Consider the following 12374-nt stretch of genomic DNA (forward strand, 5'->3'; position numbering starts at 1 on the left):
CCAGCACACACACAGGCAGAGGAGAGAGGTCCCGTAACAGAGAATCTGGCTTCATGTCAGCAGAGAATCAGTCTGCATGTCATAGCAGAGAATGAGGCTTCACGTCAGCCACCACTGCAACAGTCCATTGGCATATATTTAGGCCCAGCACCCAGGCAGAGGAGGGAGGTCCCGTAACAGAGAATCTGTCTTCATGTCAGCAGAGAATTAGTCTGCATGTCATAGCAGAGAATGAGGCTTCACGTCAGCCACCACTGCAACAGTCCATTGGCATATATTTAGGCCCAGCACCCAGGCAGAGGAGGGAGGTCCCGTAACAGAGAATCTGTCTTCATGTCAGCAGAGAATTAGTCTGCATGTCATAGCAGAGAATGAGGCTTCACGTCAGCCACCACTGGAACAGTCCATTCTCAGATATTTAGGCCCCGGCACCCAGGCAGAGGAGAGAGGTCCCGTAACAGAGAATCTGTCTTCATGTCAGCAGAGAATTAGTCTGCATGTCATAGCAGAGAATGAGGCTTCACGTCAGCCACCACTGCAACAGTCCATTGGCATATATTTAGGCCCAGCACCCAGGCAGAGGAGAGAGGTCCCGTAACAGACAATCTGGCTTCATGTCAGCAGAGAATCAGTCTTCATATCATAGCAGAGAATCAGGCTTCACGTCACCCACCACTGTAAGAGTCAATTTTCATAAATTTAGGCCCAGAACCCAGGCAGAGGAGAAAGGTCCCGTAACAGACAATCTGGCTTCATGTCAGCAGAGAATCAGTCTTCATATCATAGCAGAGAATCAGGCTTCACGTCACCCACCACTGTAAGAGTCAATTTTCATAAATTTAGGCCCAGAACCCAGGCAGAGGAGAAAGGTCCCGTAACAGACAATCTGGCTTCATGTCAGCAGAGAATCAGTCTTCATATCATAGCAGAGAATCAGGCTTCACGTCACCCACCACTGTAAGAGTCAATTTTCATAAATTTAGGCCCAGAACCCAGGCAGAGGAGAAAGGTCCCGTAACAGACAATCTGGCTTCATGTCAGCAGAGAATCAGTCTTCATATCATAGCAGAGAATCAGGCTTCACGTCACCCACCACTGTAAGAGTCAATTTTCATAAATTTAGGCCCAGAACCCAGGCAGAGGAGAAAGGTCCCGTAACAGACAATCTGGCTTCATGTCAGCAGAGAATCAGTCTTCATATCATAGCAGAGAATCAGGCTTCACGTCACCCACCACTGTAAGAGTCAATTTTCATAAATTTAGGCCCAGAACCCAGGCAGAGGAGAAAGGTCCCGTAACAGACAATCTGGCTTCATGTCAGCAGAGAATCAGTCTTCATATCATAGCAGAGAATCAGGCTTCACGTCACCCACCACTGTAAGAGTCAATTTTCATAAATTTAGGCCCAGAACCCAGGTAGAGGAGAAAGGTCCCGTAACAGACAATCTGGCTTCATGACAGCAGAGAATCAGTCTGCATGTCATAGCAGAGAATCAGGCTTCACGTCAGCCACCACTGCAACAGTCCATTGTCATAAATTTAGGCCCAGCACCCAGGCAGAGGAGAGAGGTCCCGTAACAGACAATCTGGCTTCATGTCAGCAGAGAATTAGTCTGCATGTCATAGCAGAGAATCAGGCTTCATGTCAGCCACCACTGCAACAGTCCATTGGCATATATTTAGGCCTAGCACACAGGCAGAGGAGAGGTTCATTCAACTTTGGGTAGCATCGCAATATAATGGTAAAATGAAAATAAAAATAGGATTGAATGAGGAAGTGCCCTGGAGTCCAATAATATATGGTTATGGGGAGGTAGTTAATGTCTAATCTGGACAAGGGACGGACAGGTCCTGTGGGATCCATGCCTGGTTCATTTTTATGAACGTCAGCTTGTCCACATTGGCTGTAGACAGGCGGCTGCGTTTGTCTGTAATGACGCCCCCTGCCGTGCTGAATACACGTTCAGACAAAACGCTGGCTGCCGGGCAGGCCAGCACCTCCAAGGCATAAAAGGCTAGCTCTGGCCACGTGGACAATTTAGAGACCCAGAAGTTGAATGGGGCCGAACCATCAGTCAGTACGTGGAGGGGTGTGCACACGTACTGTTCCACCATGTTAGTAAAATGTTGCCTCCTGCTAACACGTTGCGTATCAGGTGGTGGTGCAGTTAGCTGTGGCGTGTTGACAAAAGTTTTCCACATCTCTGCCATGCTAACCCTGCCCTCAGAGGAGCTGGCCGTGACACAGCTGCCTTGGCGACCTCTTGCTCCTCCTCTGCCTTGGCCTTGGGCTTCCACTTGTTCCCCTGTGACATTTGGGAATGCTCTCAGTAGCGCGTCTACCAACGTGCGCTTGTACTCGCGCATCTTCCTATCACGCTCCAGTGCAGGAAGTAAGGTGGGCACATTGTCTTTGTAGCGTGGATCCAGCAGGGTGGCAACCCAGTAGTCCGCACAGGTTAAAATGTGGGCAACTCTGCTGTCGTTGCGCAGGCACTGCAGCATGTAGTCGCTCATGTGTGCCAGGCTGCCCAGGGGTAAGGACAAGCTGTCCTCTGTGGGAGGCGTATCGTCATCGTCCTGCCTTTCCCCCCAGCCACGCACCAGTGATGGACCCGAGCTGCGTTGGGTGCCACCCCGCTGTGACCATGCTTCATCCTCATCCTCCTCCACCTCCTCCTCATCCTCGTCCTCCTCGTCCTCCAGTAGTGGGCCCTGGCTGGCCACATTTGTACCTGGCCTCTGCTGTTGCAAAAAACCTCCCTCTGAGTCACTTCGAAGAGACTGGCCTGAAAGTGCTAAAAATGACCCCTCTTCCTCATCCTCCTCCTCCTCCTCCTGGGCCACCTCCTGTTCCATCATCGCCCTAAGTGTTTTCTCAAGGAGACATAGAAGTGGTATTGTAACGCTGATAACGGTGTCATCGCCACTGGCCATGTTGGTGGAGTACTCGAAACAGCGCAACAGGGCACACAGGTCTCGCATGGAGGCCCAGTCATTGGTGGTGAAGTGGTGCTGTTCTGTAGTGCGACTGACCCGTGCGTGCTGCAGCTGAAACTCCACTATGGCCTGCTGCTGCTCGCACAGTCTGTCCAGCATGTGCAAGGTGGAGTTCCACCTGGTGGGCACGTCGCATATGAGGCGGTGAGCGGGAAGGCCGAAGTTACGCTGTAGCGCAGACAGGCGAGCAGCAGCAGGATGTGAACGCCGGAAGCGCGAACAGACGGCCCGCACTTTATGCAGCAGCTCTGACATGTCGGGGTAGTTGTGAATGAACTTCTGCACCACCAAATTCAGCACATGCGCCAAGCAAGGGATGTGCGTCAAATTGGCTAGTCCCAGAGCTGCAACGAGATTTCGCCCATTATCACACACCACCAGGCCGGGCTTGAGGCTCACCGGCAGCAACCACTCGTCGGTCTGTTGTTCTATACCCCGCCACAACTCCTGTGCGGTGTGGGGCCTGTCCCCCAAACATATGAGTTTCAGAATGGCCTGCTGACGTTTACCCCGGGCTGTGCTGAAGTTGGTGGTGAAGGTGTGTGGCTGACTGGATGAGCAGGTGGAAGAAGAGGAGGAGGAAGCCGAGAAGGAGGAGGTGGCAACAGGAGGCAAAGAATGTTGCCCTGCGATCCTTGGCGGCGGAAGGACGTGCGCCAAACAGCTCTCCGCCTGGGGCCCAGCTGCCACTACATTTACCCAGTGTGCAGTTAGGGAGATATAGCGTCCCTGGCCGTGCTTACTGGTCCACGTATCTGTGGTTAGGTGGACCTTGCTACAGATGGCGTTGCGCAGTGCACACTTGATTTTATCGGATACTTGGTTGTGCAGGGAAGGCACGGCTCTCTTGGAGAAGTAGTGCCGGCTGGGAACAACATACTGTGGGACAGCAAGCGACATGAGCTGTTTGAAGCTGTCTGTGTCCACCAGCCTAAATGACAGCATTTCATAGGCCAGTAGTTTAGAAATGCTGGCATTCAGGGCCAGGGATCGAGGGTGGCTAGGTGGGAATTTACGCTTTCTATCAAATGTTTGTGAGATGGAGAGCTGAACGCTGGCGTGTGACATGGTTGAGACGCTTGGTGACGGAGGTGGTGGTGGTGGTGTTGGTGGTACATCCCCTGTTTGCTGGGCGGCAGGTGCCAACGTTCCTCCAGAGGCGGAGGAAGAGGCCGAGGCGGCAGCAGCAGAATAGGCCGAGGCGGCAGCAGCAGAAGAGGTAGCAGGGGGAGCCTGAGTGACTTCCTTGGTTTTAAGGTGTTTACTCCACTGCAGTTCATGCTTTGCATGCAGGTGCCTGGTCATGCAGGTTGTGCTCAGGTTCAGAACGTTAATGCCTCGCTTCAGGCTCTGATGGCACAGCGTGCAAACCACTCGGGTCTTGTCGTCAGCACATTGTTTGAAGAAGTGCCATGCCAGGGAACTCCTTGAAGCTGCCTTTGGGGTGCTCGGTCCCAGATGGCGGCGGTCAGTAGCAGGCGGAGTCTCTTGGCGGCGGGTGTTCTGCTTTTGCCCACTGCTCCCTCTTTTGCTACGCTGTTGGCTCGGTCTCACCACTGCCTCTTCCTCCGAACTGTGAAAGTCAGTGGCACGACCTTCATTCCATGTGGGGTCTAGGACCTCATCGTCCCCTGCATCGTCTTCCACCCAGTCTTGATCCCTGACCTCCTGTTCAGTCTGCACACTGCAGAAAGACGCAGCAGTTGGCACCTGTGTTTCGTCATCATCAGAGACATGCTGAGGTGGTATTCCCATGTCCTCATCATCAGGAAACATAAGTGGTTGTGCGTCAGTGCATTCTATGTCTTTCACCGCTGGGGAAGGGCTAGGTGGATGCCCTTGGGAAACCCTGCCAGCGGAGTCTTCAAACAGCATAAGAGACTGCTGCATAACTTGAGGCTGAGACAGTTTCCCTGGTATGCATGGGGGTGATGTGACAGACTGATGGGGTTGGTTTTCAGGCGCCATCTGTGCGCTTTCTGCAGAAGACTGGGTGGGAGATAATGTGAACGTGCTGGATCCACTGTCGGCCACCCAATTGACTAATGCCTGTACCTGCTCAGGCCTTACCATCCTTAGAACGGCATTGGGCCCCACCATATATCGCTGTAAATTCTGGCGGCTACTGGGACCTGAAGTAGTTGGTACACTAGGACGTGTGGATGTGGCAGAACGGCCACGTCCTCTCCCAGCACCAGAGGGTCCACTAACACCACCACGACCATGTCCACGTCCGCGTCCCTTACTAGATGTTTTTCTCATTGTTATGGTTCACCACAACAACAAATATATTATTTGGCCCAATGTATTGTATTCAAATTCAGCGGGATATAAATTTGAGGCCTAGTATTTAGGCGCTGGGTGACCGGTATGGATTTAGTGACAGAATTAGACTTGGAAATGCACAGAAGCGTGTGTGTGTGAAGTTATTCTGAATGACCCAATGTGCACCTTGAATATTATATACCCTTTTAGGGATAGATTTCAAATAGCTCTGATATAGCAGAAACCACTAAATTATGAAATTGCTAAATTGGGAATTGTACTTCAACCCAGAACAAAAAATGTGCTTTGACGGACACTAAATATCTTGCCCAGCAACAACAGTACAACGGTGGGTAACGAGAGATTTAGAGGGAATTAAATTTGAGGCCTAGTATTTAGGCGCTGGGTCACCGGTATGGATTTAGTGACAGAATTAGACTTGGAAATACACAGTAGCGGGTGTGTGTGAAGTTATTCTGAATGACCCTATGTGCACCTTCAATATTATATACCCTTTTAGGGATAGATTTCAAATAGCTCTGATATAGCAGAAACCACTAAATTATGAAATTGCTAAATTGGGAATTGTACTTCAACCCAGAACAAAAAATGTGCTTTGACGGACACTAAATATCTTGCCCAGCAACAACAGTACAGCGGTGGGTAACGAGAGATTTAGAGGGAATTAAATTTGAGGCCTAGTATTTAGGCGCTGGGTCACCGGTATGGATTTAGTGACAGAATTAGACTTGGAAATGCACAGAAGCGTGTGTGTGAAGTTATTCTGAATGACCCAATGTGCACCTTCAATATTATATACCCTTTTTGGGATAGATTTCAAATAGCTCTGATATAGCAGGAACCACTAAATTATGAAATTGCTAAATTGGGAATTGTACTTCAACCCAGAACAAAAAATGTGCTTTGACGGGCACTAAATAACTTTCCCAGCTACAACAGGACAACGGTAACGAGAGATTTAGAGGGATTTAAATTTGAGGCCTAGTATTTAGGCGCTGGGTGACAGGTATGGGTTTAGTGACAGAATTAGACTTGGAAATACACAGTAGCGGGTGTGTGTGAAGTTATTCTGAATGACCCTATGTGCACCTTCAATATTATATACCCTTTTAGGGATAGATTTCAAATAGCTCTGATATAGCAGAAACCACTAAATTATGAAATTGCTAAATTGGGAATTGTACTTCAACCCAGAACAAAAAATGTGCTTTGACGGACACTAAATATCTTGCCCAGCAACAACAGTACACCGGTGGGTAACGAGAGATTTAGAGGGAATTAAATTTGAGGCCTAGTATTTAGGCGCTGGGTCACCGGTATGGATTTAGTGACAGAATTAGACTTGGAAATACACAGTAGCGGGTGTGTGTGAAGTTATTCTGAATGACCCTATGTGCACCTTCAATATTATATACCCTTTTTGGGATAGATTTCAAATAGCTCTGATATAGCAGGAACCACTAAATTATGAAATTGCTAAATTGGGAATTGTATTTCAACCCAGAACAAAAAATGTGCTTTGACGGGCACTAAATAACTTTCCCAGCTACAACAGGACAACGGTAACGAGAGATTTAGAGGGATTTAAATTTGAGGCCTAGTATTTAGGCGCTGGGTGACAGGTATGGGTTTAGTGACAGAATTAGACTTGGAAATACACAGTAGCGGGTGTGTGTGAAGTTATTCTGAATGACCCTATGTGCACCTTCAATATTATATACCCTTTTTGGGATAGATTTCAAATAGCTCTGATATAGCAGAAACCACTAAATTATGAAATTGCTAAATTGGGAATTGTACTTCAACCCAGAACAAAAAATGTGCTTTGACGGACACTAAATATCTTGCCCAGCAACAACAGTACAGCGGTGGGTAACGAGAGATTTAGAGGGAATTAAATTTGAGGCCTAGTATTTAGGCGCTGGGTCACCGGTATGGATTTAGTGACAGAATTAGACTTGGAAATACACAGTAGCGGGTGTGTGTGAAGTTACTCTGAATGACCCTATGTGCACCTTCAATATTATATACCCTTTTTGGGATAGATTTCAAAGAGCTCTGATATAGCAGGAACCACTAAATTATGAAATTGCTAAATTGGGAATTGTATTTCAACCCAGAACAAGAAATGTGCTTGAACGGACACTAAATAACTCGCCCAGCTACAGCACTAGGGACAGATTTAGCTGGATATAAATTTGAGGCCTAGTATTTAGGCGCTGGGTGACCGGTATGGATTTAGTGACAGAATTAGACTGGGATATGGCCAAAAAATGAACAGACTATTGCTGGTTAAATGCACTTGGTGTGACAGCTTCACCCTGATGTAGGCTTTAGCCAAAAAACAACCACACCATTGAGGGTTAAATGCACTTGGTGACAGGCGCAGCTTGCCCCTGATTTTGTATATGGCCAAAAAATGAACAGACTATTGCTGGTTAAATGCACTTGGTGTGACAGCTTCACCCTGATGTAGGCTTTAGCCAAAAAACAACCACACCATTGAGGGTTAAATGCACTTGGTGACAGGCGCAGCTTGCCCCTGATTTTGTATATGGCCAAAAAATGAACAGACTATTGCTGGTTAAATGCACTTGGTGTGACAGCTTCACCCTGATGTAGGCTTTAGCCAAAAAACAACCACACCATTGAGGGTTAAATGCACTTGGTGACAGGCGCAGCTTGCCCCTGATTTTGTATATGGCCAAAAAATGAACAGACTATTGCTGGTTAAATGCACTTGGTGTCACAGCTTCACCCTGATGTAGGCTTTAGCCAAAAAACAACCACACCATTGAGGGTTAAATGCACTTGGTCGCAGCTTGTGCTGGCGCACCACAAGACACAAAATGGCCGCCGATCACCCCAGAAAAATGAGACTGACAAACGGTCTGTGCAGCCTAAAAACAGTGAGCAATTGAGGATCAGCAGCTCAATGATCCACAGCTGCAGATCGATCAGTTAATCAAGTCCTTTGGAGGAGTTAATCTGCCTAATCTCGCCCTACTGTCGCAGCCGCAACCTCTCCCTACGCTAATCAGAGCAGAGTGACGGGCGGCGCTATGTGACTCCAGCTTAAATAGAGGCTGGGTCACATGGTGCTCTGGCCAATCACAGCCATGCCAATAGTAGGCATGGCTGTGATGGCCTCTTGGGGCAAGTAGTATGACGCTTGTTGATTGGCTGCTTTGCAGCCTTTCAAAAAGCGCCAAGAAAGCGTCACAAAAGCGCGAAGAAAGCGACGAACACCGAACCCGAACCCGGACTTTTACGAAAATGTCCGGGTTCGGGTCCGTGTCACGGACACCCCAAAATTCGGTACGAACCCGAACTATACAGTTCGAGTTCGCTCATCCCTACTTAAGAGGGTAACACACATAAAAGGTGTATCAGCTGAACATCTAATGTGAGTGGTGGTCTCCCAACTATGGCTGATTTAGAGGGAGAAAAGGATCGGGCATGATCTGCCTTTCTCTTCTCTCCCTATTCACTAGATGGGCATGCTTGGCCAAGAATTCAGCCAACAGTTATTGCATGTGTATGGACAACTTTACACTATGCAACTGTGTATGAGGAGATACAAATATCTAAAAGCACACTAGCCATTTCAGGCGGCTTTTCAAAATAAGCTGTCATGTGTGCATATAAATATTAACATTATGTCTGGCCATTGTATGACTTTACATTTCTCATGAGCAACAGCATAGTGGAAATGATTTAGGAGTACCGAGCAGTGTACCTGTGAATCCAGCACTAGGCATGACAGAGCTGCAGTAGCATCAGTGTGTGTATTTATGCTTCTGTCTACCTCAAGCAGCTCACTTCTCCTCCTTGTCCCTTTCCTCGATAGATGTCTATTGACAACATGCAACCTGATCTCTCAATGAGCTGATAGTCTGTCTTATGTCTCTCTGTGAATGGTGGCAGTAAATTGTGGGTTATTCATCAATGCAAGAGGCAATGGGGCTGTAAAAGAAGAAGTAATTCATAACTGGAGAAAGAGGAATTTTCTTAACAAAATATATGATACAGTTCTTTAGGATAAGAATGGACAGTCCAGCTGCCACACCTAGTTTAAAAATGTCTGATATGCAGTGGTTAATGTCTTCACAATTGTGTGGCTAGAAATGAGGTATTACCATAGCATGCAGCCATTGACTACTGTATGGGGATGGGGATTTGGCTATGCTTAGCAGACAGTTAGTCTGTTAGCCTTATTATTCACTTTGACAAACAAATGAAGTGCACTTTTCTCATATAGGGCACTCAAAGCACAGGCATGGCTGTGTAGCTGGGGCAACTCCCTGGGGAGTCAGCGACTGCCATATAGGCGCTCATTCCCACACACATCAGAATCAATTTCTGGAAAAAAATCCAATTTATATATTTTTTGTAGTATGGGAGGAAACCAGAGTACCCAGAGGAAACCCATGCAAACATGAAACTCCATGCAGATGTTGTCCTTGGTGAGGGTTGAACCCATGACCCCAGCGCTGCAAGACACCAATGCTACCCACTGAGGCGTCATGTTGTTCTTGTGCTATTGATTTATGCAAAGTTTGTTAAAAGTACAATGAACGTTTAAGTCTATGAAGCAATAGTTTCTGCACATGCACATTTTCCTGTGTGTTGAGAAATGTTTGTATTATTTTTCACATAAAAGATGAGTATGATGACTATTTATCATCCATGTACCCACGAGATATATGAGTTTCTAATGTCTTTAGGTCATGACTCATGAAAGGTTCATGATTGGCAATCTCAGACAATTTTGGACCTGTCTAATATGCTGCCTATTTCTAACAGATCAGCTCAGTATAATCAGCAGTTATGGTCACCTGGTACATTGAATGCAGCACCCTACTCTAAATCACCTTAAAAACAAGTGTGCTATATGTCTATAGGGATTATAATGATTTTACATAATACATGTCATGCTCATGTTTCTTTGCTAGAAAAGCTTCTGGTTGAAGATAGGTGTTAGTATATAGATGTAGATCCTAGTTGTGTTTTGGATCAAACTTTGTAGAGATGTAGTTTATGAAAAGAGCTGACGAATCATAGAGATTAATATCCACATTAAATACTCTATAGTTCAGTATACATGATAAATATGCAATGCATAAGTGAATACTAAAGGCTTTAAAAGAACCCATAAATAAGTAACCTTTTGGAGAGATTGACTACCGAAAGTCAATAGGTATTCTACAATGAACTTGTCTCTCCTATTCCAGTGTTTGGTTTGTGTGCGCTTTATACAATAAGCTTTGTTATCTGTAGTAAATTAGCAATTTTACCCCAAGGTAAGAGAACCACAAGAAAAGATATGGACGGCTTATCTGGAGCAAACCTGTCATACTGTATCTAATCTCTAGTCATCGAATCACTATTAATAAAAATAGCACAAGGTTAGCTTGCCTTAATGCTAATAACTACATGAAAAGAGGTTGTAAACTGCACAGAGTACAAATTCCAGTATAAAACACTCGCACTTTTCTGAAGTGCTCTTTTGTACAGTTGTAAAAAATCTCCATTATTTCATGCCAGTTAAAGCTTTATATAGATTTAAATTCTTTTGTTAGCATTTTAAATAAGCTCAATTACCAGGGTCACATCTTAAAGGGACACTGACAGGGCCAATAAGCATATTGAGGTATATATATGGCACTACAGGTCTTATAATGGGTATTACAATCATATAAGTATCCCCCCTGTCCACATTATACATACAGTAAACTTTAAGTTTTATAACCTGCTCCAACGGTCTGCAATCTGCCCAAGGGGCGGCGTTTCACCTCTCTTGCGCCCAGCCAGCCTCCCCAACTGCCGATTTGAAGCGCCGCCCAGCTCATGAATATTCAGTTTGCTGGGCGGCTTCTGCGGTCCCCGCTCTGAAGCGCTGAACAGTGCCCTGCGCATGCGCCGGATCTTGTGAAGTCGGGGACAGTAAGCGCCGCCCAGCGCAGTGAATATTAATGAGCTGGGCGGCGCTTACAGAAGCCGCCCAGCAAACTGAATATTCATGAGCTGGGCGGCGCTTCAAATCGGCAGTTGGGGAGGCTGGCTGGGCGCAAGAGAAGTGAAACGCCGCCCCTTGGGCAGATTGCAGACCGTTGGAGCAGGTTATAAAACTTAAAGTTTACTGTATGTATAATGTGGACAGGGGGGATACTTATATGATTGTAATACCCATTATAAGACCTGTAGTGCCATATATATACCTCAATATGCTTATTGGCCCTGTCAGTGTCCCTTAAAATACTTAAATTTTCACACACTTTTGATATGTCGGAGACATATCAAAAGTTGTTAACGGTGTTATCTGAGTGCTTAGTGCATATCTTTCTCTCTCTCCTTGTGCACCAGTTGAGTGGCCCTTGTTTCTGTTTTTCATTGTAATTTCTAAATGAATGCTTAGAAACATCAGCTTGAATCAGACTGCAGAACAATATCTGTTTTCATGATAAAAGTCCGTGCTACTTTGGAAGAAAGAAATCTTCTCTTCTGTGTCAAAGTGCTTGAAAATGTTCCAGGATATAGTGTTACAAGCTCAACTTTTTGTAAGTAGCCTATTTTAGACTGCGAGAAACTGGAAATAGATGAGCATTTTCCTGCTGCTTTCTGTAAGCTTAAACAAATAACATCCACATACTGATCGTGCAAGATTGGCATGCACTTAAGTTGAATATTTCAAGAAATAGGCCAAGTGTTTAAAGGAGCATTTGCATTACTCAGATGAGCTGAGATATTATTGGGAAGGGAAGGAAGGAAGTTCCTACTTGATAACTGCCTGCTCATCAGTGGAGGTGAAGAACTGCATGTACGTGAAGCAATCGCATCCACTCTATGGATATGAGCAATAGCAATGGCCATCGCTTGTCCTCATACAGATTATTTCTGGGCAGCAGAGTACTGTTCACACAGCACAATCTGCCATCCAGAAATGATTATTGAGGTGTCCACATAAAAGATGAATGAGGAACGAGCATCTTGGTCTTTTATCAGTTTATATGCAGCACCTTTACATGGGCAGATTAGGTGGAATGAGCACTCATACTAATTTTTATTCCTGATAATCTGCCTGAAAA

General features: G+C 46.1%; 1 protein-coding gene across 1 annotated transcript in view; it reads left to right on the forward strand.

The window, feature by feature from the left end:
* Positions 1-12374, forward strand: part of CA4 (carbonic anhydrase 4) — a 49974-nt gene that overhangs the window by 16034 nt on the left and 21566 nt on the right. The window contains exon 2 of the mRNA XM_044285614.1: positions 11705-11846. Coding sequence (XP_044141549.1) covers positions 11705-11846 — 142 coding nt within the window. The remainder of the gene's footprint in view (positions 1-11704; positions 11847-12374) is intronic.

Source organism: Bufo gargarizans, chromosome 3 (genome assembly GCF_014858855.1).
Source record: "Bufo gargarizans isolate SCDJY-AF-19 chromosome 3, ASM1485885v1, whole genome shotgun sequence".
Taxonomy (NCBI): domain Eukaryota; kingdom Metazoa; phylum Chordata; class Amphibia; order Anura; family Bufonidae; genus Bufo; species Bufo gargarizans.